Source organism: Lepidothrix coronata, unplaced genomic scaffold (assembly GCF_001604755.1).
Source record: "Lepidothrix coronata isolate B3197 unplaced genomic scaffold, Lepidothrix_coronata-1.0 Scaffold2, whole genome shotgun sequence".
NCBI classification, from domain to species: Eukaryota; Metazoa; Chordata; class Aves; order Passeriformes; family Pipridae; genus Lepidothrix; species Lepidothrix coronata.
In genome coordinates, this window is record NW_016690182.1 from 3,114,951 (window position 1) to 3,130,909 (window position 15,959).

At 41.9% G+C, this 15,959-nt stretch overlaps 1 protein-coding gene across 1 annotated transcript; it reads right to left on the reverse strand.

The window, feature by feature from the left end:
• Positions 1-916: 916 nt before the first annotated feature.
• SH2D1A (SH2 domain containing 1A) lies at positions 917-15,536 on the reverse strand. The gene is made up of 4 exons (XM_017818778.1): positions 15,285-15,536; positions 3,829-3,892; positions 1,745-1,880; positions 917-1,411 (listed from the first exon to the last, which is right to left on the reverse strand). Exons 1-4 carry the CDS (start codon positions 15,419-15,421, stop codon positions 1,371-1,373), a joined length of 378 nt encoding a protein of 125 aa, XP_017674267.1. The 5' UTR covers positions 15,422-15,536; the 3' UTR covers positions 917-1,370.
• Positions 15,537-15,959: the final 423 nt, after the last annotated feature.

Here is a 15,959-nt window from a genome sequence, read left to right on the forward strand (position 1 = left end):
GCCAGGTAAACCTGGGCTTTGGACCCAGCACTCGGGAAGGAAAAGGGCTTCCCAGGAAGGCTGGGGCCACACACACACACATACTGAGAGCACCCAGCAGCTCGGTTGGCTTTGAGGAAGGATGGTTTGCAGGAGCAATAGAGCTGGAGAGGAACAGCCAGGGACCAGCTGCCACAGGCTCACAACAGCCTGGGAAACCCTTAAGGCAGAGAGGAGAAGGGAAAGATTCAATGGGCACAAGTGACAGCAAAGCAGCCAGTGCGTTTGCTGAGTTATGTAACAATTAAAAAAACAGCCTTTAAATATTTTATTAAAGAGGAAATCATGCTGGATCTGCCACTGTATGCACTATGTTAAGGTAAGACCTGTTTCAACCAACAAGCACACGTACCAAGAGGACACAGAGCAACACCTACACATACAGAGTAAAATATGACAGGACATTTCACTGCAAATGAAATTTGGCCTTCAGTGAGACAGAAACTGAGTCATGAACTGAAATTGTCACAACTTAGCAACAGTGTTGCCCACTAACCCTGCACAGCTGACAAGTCTTGCAGATTCAACCTCCCCTCCAGGAGCCCAGCAGCAGCATGGAAATACATGGGTAGGAAAAAGAAAGCAGAGAAACTGTCACGAAAAATAATTTATCCATTTAAATTGTATGCAAAGGTGGCTTGTTTCAAGTTCAGAGAATACCTAAAAGCAAAGAACCAGGCTTTCCACTTCACTGGGTGTTCTCAGTTACTCTGTGCATTGCTTATGCTTTTGATCATTTGTGCAAGCTAAAGATTTTGTTACAGGGCAGAATGCCTGGTGTGATGGGAAAGCAGTTAGTGGGGATCCTCACAGTGTCACTTCTGGAATATCTTTAGGAACTGTATGAATGACAGACACACAGCCCACCCAAGGCAAGGACACTTTAATGTACACAATTCTCCTAAGGTTATAAAAGGGGACTTGCCCAGTTCTGCATAAATGCCAATCAGAACAAAGCAAAGAAGACTCCAAAGTTCAGCAATGTAAAATTAGTAACAAATTATTAATTAAGAACTAATCTTGAAGGGAAAAATATTTTTTACTTGACATTATAAAGGGGGGAAAAGATATTACGTTCTTCCTTTTTTTGTCCTCTCTTAGAAAACAAACAAACAGAAACCAAAAAAAAAAAATCTCACTCCAAATTTGAAGTATTCTGAAACTTAAAATTCTACATTTTGAACTATAAATTGTATGAAATACACATTTCTGTAAATGTTACAAGAAAACTCATGGAGTTGTATTAACTATCATATAAATCGTTCTGGTTTAGAGCATGGACTAGAAGAGACACTGGAAGATGTGGTTATGTCACAGTTGGGGAAACATCCTCATGATGGCTGCAGGTGGAAGTCACGGCCTTCATTCCTCCCTAAGAAACATAATCACAAAGATATGAAAGGATGAATACTGCAAGAAAATGGACGGATCAGAAGGCTCATACCTACACGAGTGAGGGTGCGGGTGAGGGAAGGCAGCCATCGCTGCTATAGCACTCAGGAAGACAGTCAAAATCCATTTTCTCATTACATTGACAGGCCCTGTCTCTGACTGACAGCATTTCAATCACACAGGAACAAAGTTAGGGTACATTTTTGGCAACGTCACTCTGTTATCTAGTTCAACGTACAAATAAGTCTCCATCTCTGCCACCATGGAGGGCTCTGCTTAGCTGCAGACGAGGCTCCCTCCACCCCGCCAGTACCTGGGGAATATTTGGCTTTCATGTGGTTGATGACTGGGTGCTGCAGGGGTGTTACAATGCCTTGGTTGGGTTTCTGGAAGGCCGAGATGAGGTTGTGCACTTTCCGAAAGAGCCTCCGCTGGACCCCAGGCGCTGTCTGCAAAGTCAAAGGATGAGAGGTGAGAGGGGTGCTGGGTGCTCGGGGTGCTGGCACAGGGGCCTTGTCCTCAGAAATGCACACAGCCCACAGGGAAGTGGCCAGCCATGGATGTGGACCCCCTGATGTGCCAACTTAAAATGAGTCAAGGAGCTGCACTGCTCTCCCCTTCCCCAGGGCATCACAGACTCCCTGCACTGAGCAACCTCCAGCAGCACAGTGATGTAAAGCTGGGAGAGGGACAATTTCTGAACCTCTACAAGAGAAACCTGGCACCTGGCATCCCCACCCACAAGTGATCTTTCACTCTTTCTGACCCTGACTTACTAGAGCCAGTGACTTCACCTCCTTACAAATAACTTCCTGGCATGTATCAGTAAGATAGTTCCAGCCTGCAAACACCAGTAAGACAACCTAGAGAGCTACCAGGGCTTACTGGGGAGTCCTTACACCGATAAATTTCAGCAAGGACACAGCCTCTTTGCAAACTCTTCTCTGAGCATTCGATGCTGGCTTATGTGTTGAGTATTCCTGCCTACGTCTTGTACAAAGACAACAACTAAATGTTACCTATTTATTAAAAGTGGGAGTTTTTCTACTTTCTAAATTAGCAACTTTTCAAACACTATGAAATGAAAACACGTGTGCTTTTAATCAAAAATCCAGCATTTGTGCTAAATCCTTCAGGGCATTCTTGCAATAACACCTCCTCACCACAGTCAAAGGAGGACAAGCGTAGGCGCTGCCAGCATAGTCACACTGGAGGGACAGTGCTCTCACCCAGCAGCTGTGAGCTAAATCCAACCTCTCTGGCACCAGCTGGAGTCTTCACACTGCCTGGGATTTCACCAGCACTGCTTTAATTTCCCTGCCTCGTCCTTGAAAGATGGGCGTGACCTGAGCTTGCTCAGAGACTAAACAGCTGCAGGGAAGGAAGCAGAGACAGGGAAGGATCAGCTGCATCTGGAGCCTCTGTTGGCCTTGGAGGCACATTCCATGGGGAAAAGTTGGATCTGTGCTGCTGTTTCTAACAGCTGAGGCCAGCGTGGTCTTAGCAACATTTACTTAAAGGTTTCTGTTTGCTTAAGGGAAGGGTTGGTATCATGGATTTGTAGCCAGCACCTTTTCCTGCAGAGGATGTACAGAGTCCTGGGCCCAAGGGTGAATTGTTTACTCCACAGTAATGTCAATCACTTCCACTCCCTAATCTGCTTTTGAGTAACCCTGAGAAACAGTTTTGTCTTTCAGAACACTGCTACCAATTCTATTATAATAATGGCCAAAGAATTATCCTTGTCTAGATATTCTAAAATATTTGTAATAAGTGTTCGTTAACATACAAACAGAAAGTAATTATGAATTAATACACAGAGTACATCCAAAGAACAAAAAATTCATAAAATAAATATAGGTTAACATCCCGATCCCATCAACCCAAATAGTTGTCTGTATTGCAAGTACTGTTTTTCTATACTAGAATTACTGTTTTCTTGTCAGATGGGTGAAAACATATTTTGTACCAAGTTTTGGTTACCCTGTATACATTTTTCTCTTATGATGAATTGATCTGGAGCAAAATTAACTTTAAAACAATGCAGATTGAAAATAATTTCTTTAAATATTCCTACATTAGTGGTACACGGATAGAACGGAACAGATTGTGCTTGTCAAGTTATAAAAACAAAATATTTTTGTTATTTAAAATGATGGAAAATAATGCACTATTGCATTATGCAACAGCTGAAGTGAAACAGGGAATTAATTTATGAATTCTAGACTGTCAGAAGTGGCACCAAGACATCTTACTGATGGGCACACTCAAGATCGATTACCATCAATGAAAATCAGACTATGCAGAAACATGAATAATTTGAATATATTTCATTAAATCTATAAGAATATGAGACAAGATGTAGAAATTTTCAGAAGAGAAAGGAGGAGTACACACCTCAGCACTCCAGGATCCAGTTTCTGTCTGGGACACTCTGTAGGTATAAACATAACCGTGATGCCTGTGGAAAAAAAAAAAAATTAACATGTATTTATTACTCATTTTTCCTGACAGTTTTCACAAGAGCTACACTCTGTTATGTGGGAGTCAGTTCATCTGCTAACCTGCCCTTAAAAATAAATTCACCTATAAAGGCTAAATTGATAAAAAACCCACTGGCCAGGCACAGCATTCAGTCTACTGGGTTCTTCTGGGATGAGAAGGACTGCTCTGACTCAGATCTAGTTTAGCAGTATTCAGTTATTTTAGGTTAAGTGATGCTGCTTTCATTCCTGCCTCAGCATTTTTATTAATTTTTTTTCCAGTGACCTCCTTTTACTGCCACACAGCAGACGTACTTTCCCTGCAAGAGGAGAAGGTGTGTTATTGGCTGATAGCATTACTGTTCTGTGACTCATTTAAATGCAGATGTTAACAGAAGCAATATCATGAGTATAATTGACTTGGAAAGCTAGACCCACAACAAGAAGGTAAATTAATTGCTCTTTGCTTTGCCCCTACATTCCTAACTCTCAAATATGGAGAAAGGAGACTTATAAGAGTATGGAATCTTCATTCTGTTAAAATCTGAGTCTTTTGATAAGGAGTCATACACCAATAGCACAAGACACACGCTCATGTCCAAAGTCAGTCTTGCTTCTCTCATGAACCCAGTGAATGATTTACATGGTAGATTATTATACAGATATCCAAAAATTTATGTCAGACACAGAAAAAATTAATAGTAGCTCCACGGGTGCAACATTAGTTTAGATGGTATCAGATAAGAAAGACTGTATTTCATACTACATAGATTTACATGAATACCCAGCAGGACTTCAGGGACTATTCCCTATTTCAGCATCAATTCCTACTCTTAAGAAAGCAGAAAAACACTATTTCTTTCCAGATATTCATGGTCTTATAGCAGTTACTAAAAATTTGCAGAAACCATCAATGACACAGATATCATGATTGCAATTACTTACGCTCTGTGTCATGGCTCCTGGATAAATTCCTGTCTAAAAGTCATTGCAGCAACCTTTGCAAAGCAGTGTCTGGTATAATTTACCCAAGCAGGATGTTGTTAACAGCTGGCACTGTGTTACAACCCCACGAAGTAGGAGCAAAATGTGTGTCAAGATTTGTGAGCTCTGCCCCCACCACATGACTCCTGTTGTGATTAAATGCAGAGGTGAAGGACACAAAGGCATTCACTCCCACTGGGGCTGCTGCAGGGACAAGCTCCCTGTTCAGCAGATGAGACAGTGCCCTCCATCTCCTCCTGCATGGGAATGTGACTGATGCTGCCCCACAATCCCACCACAGCTTCATCCACCTCTTCAGGCTCAATCTAGAAACAAGACTATGTGTATGCCACCAGATAGATGTGAAAAGTGGCTGCCAACGCTCATTTCATGGAAACCTGAGGAGAAAAACAGCTGCCACTGCTTCCCCCACTGCTTCCCCCAGGAAGCTGCAGTCCATCAGGGATTTGGACCTTGTGAAGAGGTGTGAGGAACCTGTTGTGGCTGCAGGAGGAGGGAAAGATGCGGAAGGACAACAGTGCTCTCCTGTCCATGCCATGGCACCACGGACACTGGTGGTTTAGGCCACAGCTCAAGACCAATTGCTTAAAAGCACATCCCTCTAAGACATTAGATGATGTATGTTCATGTTCAGGGAGTCCAATTTCTCCCTTTAGGGCTCTCAGACAATCTTATACCATCAGGTCTTTTCTTGAAGCCTCTGAGATCCGTGGCTGTATCGCCAGCTTTTCAGGAGTACCTGATGTTCACGTTAATTTTGTTTTAAAAATCACAAGGAGCTTTCCTGTACCTAAGTATGCAGCACACCAGTCAATATATGGTTAAGGAAATGAGGATTTTACAGGCTATAATATACTGGGAAATACCAGAGAGGTGCTGGCATTTAGTCCCATCTCTTTGAAGTGGGTCTTTAACCATCTCTACAGTGATTTTTTCAAGCCTCAAACCCAACAGAATCAGCATCCATGAATCTAAAACTCATTCTCTTCTCTTCTGTTTTTAATACTACACTGTGCACAAGTGTATGAGCAACCTGGTCGAGTGGGTGGCATCCCTGCCCACGCAGGGGAGTTGGAACTAGATAATCTTTAAAGTCCCTTCCAACACAAGCCATTCCATGATTCTACTACCCATCTTTGTTCCTGGTTGTCCCAAAGCATTCCAACTGCTTCAATCTCTTTAAAATCTGATTTTCTCACAAATGGCTCAGTTGTCTGGAAAGCCACCATCTGTTGTTTCTTTCATTGTTTTCTCTACCTAAGAGATTTCATGAGTTGAAGTGGTTGGGGGGCTGTGGTGCTGCTCTGTCTCTGAACTGTCTGATGGCTCTCAGGATTCTGCCAGAAGTGCTTTCTAAATTGAAAAATAGAAGTCAGATTAAGTAATATTCAATGCTGAATTGTGGTGAGATGTAAGATAGACACCTATCCCGTATTTTTAAAAAAATTACTATGCAAAATATTTCCACTCAGCACAGGGAAAGCACAAAGGATAATTCAGATTAAAAGCCCCTGAGATACAGAAAAAGGAACAAGAATTTGGGAACACAGGTGCTTTCAGCACAGCATGGAGAATGGGAGGAGTACTGCTATCCTGTTGCTATCACAGCCTCATGAGGGACAACCAAGAGCTCTCCGCTCACCTGGCATATGTTCATGATTTTCCCTGAGGAGAAAATCCTGAAAGACCTGAAAGGTTTCACTGTGCTTAAGTTGAAAAACACAACATTATCATGTGGTTTTTGCTCTGAAGCCACCAGGAAACAGAGCCAGTGTGTAGATGGGAGATGGCCTCGGCATCCACACCTGCTTGTTCAAAGGAAATGAGCAAAGGAAGGAGGACGCATTTTCTTGAGCAGGTGAACAGCTAGGTTTTCCCATTTCACCACTTTCCACTGGGACCTTGGTTTCCACAAAATGAGTTACAGCTCTTCTGATAAGTACTCTCCCAACGAACACGATCTTATCAAAACTTTCTGTCATGTGGCAGGAACTTACTTCATTACCACTTCAAAGAGTTTTTTACCTTCCACGTACAAATGACATGATTTTGACGAGCCAATTTTACTGCTACATGGGCACGGCCTCCCGTGAGAAAGGTTTTCATGATTTAAACTACCCAACGTTAACTAAGATCAGTGTGGGCTGAAGGAAGATCAAGGTGGTTTTTTAAAAAGTTAAATACACAAGTTAAAGTTGAGCTCGTAGAGAACATTAACTTCCAAAGAGCAAAACATGTAACAACAGGCAAAAGCAGGTGAAAAAGTCCATTTACTGGAGCTTAGGTCTCAGGAAATCAGAAATTCCCCAGCCACCATGAGAGGACAGCTTAGTTTTCTACGTTTTACTCTACTCAGGGCAGAAAAAAAGTTCCTAGAGTGACACGATGTCCTTATATGTGGTGTGATCTCAGAGAGCACTCTTACAGTGACACTGGTGTAGCACCATATCTTGGAGGAGGACTAGCTCCTGTTGCCCAAGCAGAGATTCAGTGAAGGGCCCCTCAGTCCCTTCTCCTGTCCTGAGGACAGAGACAAGCCTCACTGACAAGAGCAAAGCTCCTCTCTCATGTCAGTGAAGCTCAAGGGACAGGAGTAATCATGAATTAACATCTTAATGAATAAGGTCTTGTAAATTTTTTATCAAAGGCAAAAAATGCCAAAATGCTGGTGAGAGGAAGCAGAAAACAGCCACTGCTATAAGGACAATATCAGATAGCACTTACGAAAGAGTGCTTTGGTCACCACTGATGATATTTTTATGACATGTCACTTATTCTTTCATCTCCATAAGAAAGGACATGTTATACTGGCTGGGAACTGCACTAACACTGTCTCTGTTGCAATACCTTCATTCAGAAAACTTTGTCAAAGGAAAATATAGAAAAAGTTGCTATTACAGGAAATAGTCCACTTTATATTATAGGCTTTTTTTCCTTTATAGCTAGATAATTCCTCTGAAAGAGTTACAAAGGCATTGTTCACAGATGACACACTGAAGCAGCATCTGTCTACCTATCCTCTCCACTCCTCCTTTTCAACTGTGATCAGACTTGTTAAAGCTGCATTTACTTTAACAGGTGAATAATTACAATCTTCTGCACCATTGAAACAGCCCGAGGACATTAGCCACATGCTGCAGATTAAAATTAACCATGACATTTCAGCTGCATGGTATATTTTAAAATAATTTTGCATCTCAGTTAGGAAATTTTATTAAACTAATTTGTATTCATTTCTGAGTCCAAAATGGAAAAAAAATAAAGAGTGAGAAAGACAGAGAGACAAGGGAAAGCCATGTCAGCAATAAATGACATAATTTCTTCCTCTGTATGTAGCTTTCTCTTCAAATGTCAGTGCATTATATCAGTCAGAGCTTCTTACCTGGTACATTTGCAACCCGACCTTACCTTGGAATTTCACTTTGCAACATTGTTTAAGAACCAGACAGTGCTGTGGCCTACAAACAGAGGTCCTGAGGACTATACACCGACCAGGCTCAGTTTAGTATAACTTTGTCACATTTCAGCATTTCAGACTGAAATTTCATTTCTTAGGTGTTTGCCTCAGCCTATTTAGGGATGGAGAATGGAGAAGCATCAGAGAAGGGACATGTTAGACAAAATAATGTTTTTCCCATGTTAAAAGAAAACAACTTCTAATTGTTGGGGGGGTTGCCTAATTTTTGAAGTAACACATAAATTTTTTTTTTTAAATAAGGTATATCTCTTGTACTCTCTGAAACCAGTGGTGGCTCTCTAGGCTGCAAGAGAGGCACTCTAAAGATTTTCAGCAGTTTCAGCATCACCATGTCTGGGCTGGCTGTACCATGAACACTCAGCTAAGCAGTGTCCATGATCTCAAGCCACAAGAAATGTACGTGTGTTGCCCGGCCTGGATTAGTGAGGAAAAAAAGAGAAGGTAATTTAGCAATTGGGCATCTTGAAAAGGAAGACTGGGATTGGGTGGGATGGGTGTGGAAGAAAAGAAAAAGGGACCTTTGTCTATACAAGCTGGGCAAGGAAAGAGCAATGATATATGGAGGTGAAGCATGAGGAGGTTTGAGCTGGAAGCAGCACAAAATGCTGGAGGGGTGGAAAAACGGGAATTGAAGATGGGTGTTTTGGAAGCAAAAGTTATGTGAAACACTGAAACAGACCTCAGCAATGCAAGTAAAGTCAGCAAGTTGTACAGACTAACATTGGGCAGACTCAAAATCCATTCCCATGGCCCTCACATTGGGAACCTGAAGCTAAAGGGTACTGCTGACCTGAGCCTCCTGTGTCACCGTTTCTCTTCTCTGAAATGAAGTTAAACTCTTCATTTCACAAACAGAGGTAATGCTTAGAAACCACTTGATACTGGGGAGACGAGTACTACAATGCTCTGGAGAGGAGGGCCACAGGGGAGCTCATGGAGCACTCAGTGCTTTTGGAGTGAGGAGTCAATGGCACACAGTAGATGAGCATGAGAGGTCATCCAACCAGCTGCTTAAACTTACTTCTTTTTCTTCCTTTTTTCTTTTCAATTATTGTAGTCCTGCTTGGTTTAGTAATCATAGAAGGGCTGAAAAGTCTTGTTATTTAACATAGGAGAAAATCCTATTTAAGCTTCTCCTTGGTCTGTTTTAGAATTTGCATTTTCTGGTTGACAAGCAGCCTGGCTCCCTCCTTATTTAGGTCTCAGCTATACAATCAAGGCACAACAACTTAGCAATTACCACTCATCAGCTAACTCAAGCTGAAAAATGACATTCATGTTGAGATGACGTGCAAGATACAAGCTCTATGTCAGCAAGAGTGAATAAAGGAGTTTAAACTGATGTTTACATCTGAAAAGCCCAACAGAGTCACTGTAGCTTCACTCACAGTGGCTCTTGAGTTTACATTTCTGTCCCTGACTTCTGTCACTAATTCCCCTACCAACACTTCTTGTGGCAAAAATTTACTTGTGATACTGAATTAGTAACAAATATTACCTTTCTGTAAGTGCTGTAGCACTGTAAAGCAAACAAATTATCTTGATTTATTATTCTGAAATTAACAAAACCTTGAGAGAGAAAGTGCAATCTAGTGTAATGTCTCTGAACTTATGCAGAGATTTCTGTGGAAGATTGTCAGTATCTTCACCACTTCAACACACTGAACCACCTGAAGAAAAGCTGCTGATTTACCTAAAGAGCAAGTGTGTAGCCTGAGAAAGGTTTGTCTTGGTCTGATATGAGGAGATATCAGGCAAAAGCAGTACCTCAAAGAGGAATTTCTTCAAATTCAGCAATAAAATGAGAATTTATTCAAACCTGAGATGCTGAATAGAAGGAAATTACTTTATGGCAGGCCAGTAACTAAGCTTCATAAATTCCATGATTCAGGCTGTCAACATTTCCAAGGAAAGCCTTTGGAATATCTGAAAGTCATTAGCCAAGTTATGCTCAGCAAACACGACACTCACTGATTAGCAGGAAGCTGAAATACTCAGGCCAGTAAAATTTACTGTCGTGCTATAGAAGACTCTTTTAAAGCTGAAAACAGCGTGTGATATTTACAACAGCAACATTGAATAGAGGGGCTCTTCCTTTTGTTCCAAATTACATTCCAAATTACGCTGATTATTATGTGCGGTGTTATAATAAACGCAATAATTCTGCCATTTCTATCAAAAATATTACATAGGAAACAAAAGAAACGCTAAGCTGAAGCTGTGATCCTGTATTACACCCTCACGCTGCACAGCTGATGCCTCTGCCGCATCAGAAAGTTTCGGCACGTTGCCTTGAACTTGTGCACCGTGGTTACAGCGACAGAAAAAATAGCACACGTAAAATCTGATAGGACTGCAGCCTATCCCTGTTGCCATTACTGTTGCTTCAAGAGCTCTAAATAGCTTTCAATTCCAGCTTTTGATTATTCTCCACAAATTGAATGCAGCACAGTACGTGAATGGCTGGTCTCAAACAAATCATCTGAACATACAGTTTGACAAGCACCTCATGTTTGTCTTACTTAAAGCCCTGAAACAACTACTAACATTCCCAGTATTTTCAAGTATACGAATTTTAAAACCCAAACTACAAATGCTTTATCTTTGCCAATTCAGGCATGAGCTGCTTGTTTCTGCATGTGTGCTCATATATCTGTAAAGGAACATGGGGCTTTTGGCACTCTCAGGCATTTTATTTATACATTTTTCAGGCAGGGTTTAAGAGGCTGCTTCTCAAACTAGTCACCATTAGTGTGCCCCGTGTCCCCCATTGACTTCATTAGGAGCTGTGAGCACAGAGGATTTCTGAGGGTGCTAAAAATGTGAAATGGGGTATTGAGCAAAGAGGAAACCAGACCAGTAAAGAAAGCTCCCTGGAACAATCAGCTTTTGATATTAAAACCCTGGTGTACTGTGTGTAGTGTCTAACATGTTTACAGGTAAAACGTGTATGTTTTCTAAAGCATATGCATTTCTTGCAGCCCAGTTTTCAGGAACAGCAAAAAACCTTGCTTTTCAATGCAAATCTAAAAAATCCCGGGAAAAGGTCGTGTACTTCTGTTGACATATTCACAATATCCTTAAAGTATATATTATCAATTCAGTAATGCTATTCATACAATGAAGACCTTGGGAGCATCTGGTATTAAAATCTTTGCCAAAATCTGAAGGCAGCACCCTTGTTTGCAAGAGCCCAGGGGCAGACAGTTGCAAATCAGAACCTTCCTACTCTTCCATGCATAGTTTAATTGTGGTCTTAAAATATTTGTGAAAGGGGGTCCTTTGTGCTTTGCCACAATCACACCAAAAAAACATTCATTCTCTCTTTGAAGGCTTCCAGGCACACCATGTGCACACTGTGGCTTCGGATAGCAGAAAGCAGCATTCAAGGGAGATAAATCAACAGCTCAGGAGAAACAAAGAAAAGAGAAAGGAGAGTTTTCTAGATGAATGCTCCAACAGGGTCCTGCCTGCTGCAGTTACCCATCTCTATAGGTCAGGTTTTATGCTACTACCTGTCTCTTTTATGCTTGCCCTGTAAAATCAGTGTCAGTCACAAGGGATTCATGAAGTCTTTGACTCTTCTCCTTTTTAAAGGTCAGGGCTCCACTTTTTAATTGGAAAAGCAAAAGGTGAATGAGCCTGACCATGAACGGTGCAGTCCTTATCGTGTGCCTTAAGATGCTCAAAGGCTGCCACAATATGTCAGGGCTCTTTGGAGGTGTCCTAGGGGGAGGGTGTGGTGGTGATGGTGGCATTACAGATTTATGCAGTTTCTTGGGAAAAGGAAACATTGCTTGAGCCTAAACAATGCAATGGAATCGCAGGACTTGACAATTACTGTACCTGGAGCTGGAAGTGCAGCCACCTATGCAAGTTCAAACTGATCATACAGGTGTCATCCAAATATATGCTTAATGACTTTTTTGATAAATGGATACATTTTTCTTTTCTCTTTATCAGAACTATGCCTTTTAATTCCCCCATGATAAAAAAAAAATAAAACAAAACAAAACAAAACAAACTAACTAAAATGGGTTAGAACTGTGAAGCTGCAGGGGTTTAGGTTTGTTTTGTTTCACATCTCCATAGAAGTGGAGAGAGAGGGGAAAGAAGACAGACTGAACATGTTTTGATTTTGGAAAGCTGGGCTATTTTTCTCTTTTTGTTTTCTAGGGGCAATAGAAGTATCCCTGGTCCTGTTCCAAAGCTGCAAAATGTTTTGTTTACCTCCAATACTTATTGCAATATATCTAATGGATGACCAGCTTTGTTTCCGATGTTTCAAAGACCACTTCAGTACTTCTAGTAAATACATTTTTAGCCCGATCTTGTTATATTTGTGTATTCCTACAGTGATCTTCAGCACAGATTCTGAACCAAAATGTAAATTTCTGAATAACTTTGTTATTCCTAATAATTTTCATGATTATTTAGGAGAAAGTATAAAAAAGCAGAGAGGTACTTATTTTTCTTTGATTTTCTTTTTCTTAAACAGTGAATACAGCAACTGCACAGTTTTTTACCAAAGCTCCCGTGCACTACCACCTGTTCCATCTCTGCCCATGATGTTCACACTGGAATTTGGACAGGTTATGTCCACTAGCTTATTTTGCCAAAACCAGGCTTAGCATCCTCCACCGAACACATATCTATATTTCTCATGCCTTCCTTTTTTGCTTCTCTAATCTCTCCACTAAAGTCTCTGCTTTGGTAAACTTCACCTGTCAAAGCACTTTTCTAGTTTATAGCCCACATTTCTTCAAACTGTCATTGCTATCTTTAGTGTGAGATCCTTTCCTGGTATCTTTATAATAACTGTCTCCAAAGTTATTGTGTGATATGTTTTTTACCATATCTACTATTTCTTCCATAATGCTTTGAATTGAAATATAAACAAGCACTGGAACAAAGGCTTAGCTCTAGCATTTTTCAGCCACCTTTCTGTCTGCATAAGATCATAATCACTGTAATATTTTTCATTTAATTTTTTATCTGGATTTATCCAATATGTTATTTCCTGTACAAAATAAATTTTGAGGATCTATGTTCTGTAAGAAACCTGCATAATTCACCATTAATGTTTTTTTGCTTTTATCCTTTTGTTTATCATATATATATGTTTGAATGCAACGTACCATGATGATATGAATGGCACATAATTTCCAAAAACAATTATGTAGTGTTCTGTTTCTTACTGAAGTCTCTTTTCCTCCAAAGATTGCAGAGCTTCACAGTTAGAAAACCTTTAATTTATTCCTATTTTCATTTTCTATATTCTATTTCATTCACGAAATTTCTTTAGAAGGACATAAACTACCACTAAAACAACAAAAAATCCCAACTTGATTGTGTGCAGATGAAAGACCTTGTTACATACCTATATCCTGATTTAGACTAATGGTGGACTAATTTTAGTGTTCTCTATTTTATTCAGCATTGTAACACTCTGTCTGACCCTTTCTCTAATGCCTTGGTGTTTCACCTGCATTGAATGACTTCTGAGTGTAAAGGTGATATATCACCATTTCCTGTGATGGCTATTTAAAAGAGATTCTGCTTTTATTACCTATTCCCACCATAGGAATCATAGCGCTCCTTACCTCTTGCTATGTCTATTCCATTTTCATTTAACTCAAGATGCTTCTTATTTCCCATTTTTCATCTTGTTATTAAGGTATTTGTTAGCAGAAGCACCTATCTTGGTTCACCTTCTGGTTTCATGAGAGAATAAAAAACACATCTTCTGTCACAAAGATTTTCCCTGAGAAGAAGGCTGTGGATTTCTCAATTGCCTATGACCTCCTTGCATGTGTCCATTTACTGGTCTATAACGGGGGGATAATGATGCTCACCGAGGGCTTAACTACATATTGTTGGAAAAGTATTCAGGAGATTTGGGGAAAACCTGACTTAGGACTTTTCTTCTTCTTCTGGTTTTTTTTGCCAGGTACCTGAGTTCCCCCTGTTAGCTAATTTTGTACTGGACCTGAAACAATTTTCTCTTGTGTTCCTTCTCCTACTGAAATAAAGCATAAGGGTCTTGATAGACACATCTTTGTTCTTCCAATGCAATGGTACAGCACTGTCAGGACTTCCAAGACTTTTGCCAACAGTAGGGTAACTAAATTTCCTCATTAAAATGAGGTCCTATGAATATAAAGTCACCCAGCTCTCCCAGGGGAACCTGTCTATCCTCTCTCTGACAGACCATCCCACCAGATCGCTCCCTTTTCACCCCATTTCATGAAACATTACCACTTAGTTTGTTACCCATCAGTATTTCATGTGCATCACAGGTAGTTTCACCTGATGGTTCATGGGACAGTTAGCCTGACTGAGAGCATCCTGAAGCAAAGGCTTGTTGTGGATGACAGCACTCCACGTTACCCTCCCCGATGACAGGGGACACTGGGGATGTTGCTGAGAACACCCAGGAGCACAATAAAGAAGCAGAAGAACGCAGGTAGAAAGCAAGAGGGTTATCCAGCACAAAGAGGCAGTACACACCATCCTAAGCCAAGTTGCCTGGCACTTCTCCATGGCATCTCGCTCATCCTTCCTACGTGCTCCTGGCCTGCTTTCTCTTTTTCCGTTTTTGCCCATAGGAAGCATGGTCTCTGCAAGGCAAAACCTGCTCCTCTTCCCTCTGCAAAGGACCCCACATCCCTTACACACCCCTCTGCCTTAAAAAAGATGAAGGAGCCAAAAGTGTCACACATGTAAGCAAAGGGTAATATTAGCACATGTTCTGTTGCAGGGACTCCCCGTATTGCGGAAGTGAAGGTTGGAAATCAGCCGCCACCTGAGCAGCCCTTCCCAGCACCCCGCTCCCAGCCCCAGTGCCCTGGCTGCCCACACCCCAGGGCGGTGATGGCAGCACTCACAGCACGCAGAGGCAGTAGGCTCCGGGGATGGTCTCGCTGTCCCGCAGCAGGTAGCTGCCGTCCACGCCCGCCTCCAGCAGCAGCTTCTCCCCAGCCTCCCGCGTGATGCGCCCGTGGTAGATGGGCAGCGTGTCCATGCCGGGGCCGTCTCCCACCGCAGGGAGCTCTCCCTGTGCACGGTGCTGCCTCCAACTGCGCCTCAGCCGTGTGCTCCCCTCGGCCTCTCTGTCTTGGTGGCAGATGTAAACAGGATGTGTTCACACCTCTGAAGCCTCTGCAAGGGGCGAGACAGCACTGAGGGAAGAGTGAGGAACGAACACAGCATTTTTGTGGGTTTTTTTTTCCTTTGCCCCTTTCCGTTTTCCTTTTGCATAGGCTGTAGCATCCTCGCAGCATCACAGCTCTCCCACAGAGGTGTCATTTCACAGCCACTCTCAGCCATGTGGCTCCACTCGGCAGGGATGGGACTGGTGAAGCACACGATGGTCACAGGGCCAAGGGCCGCCCTGGTTGGGGATGGCAGGGTAGGACCAGGGCACCACTGTCAGTGGCTGCACCAGGCACTTTTTTCCTCTGGCCAAGGGAATTATTATCCCAAGCAGGGATTATTTCTTAACCTCCTGTTTTTAAAATCCCCAGGGGTGAGATAGTAGAGGAAGCGAGCTGACCTTGCTG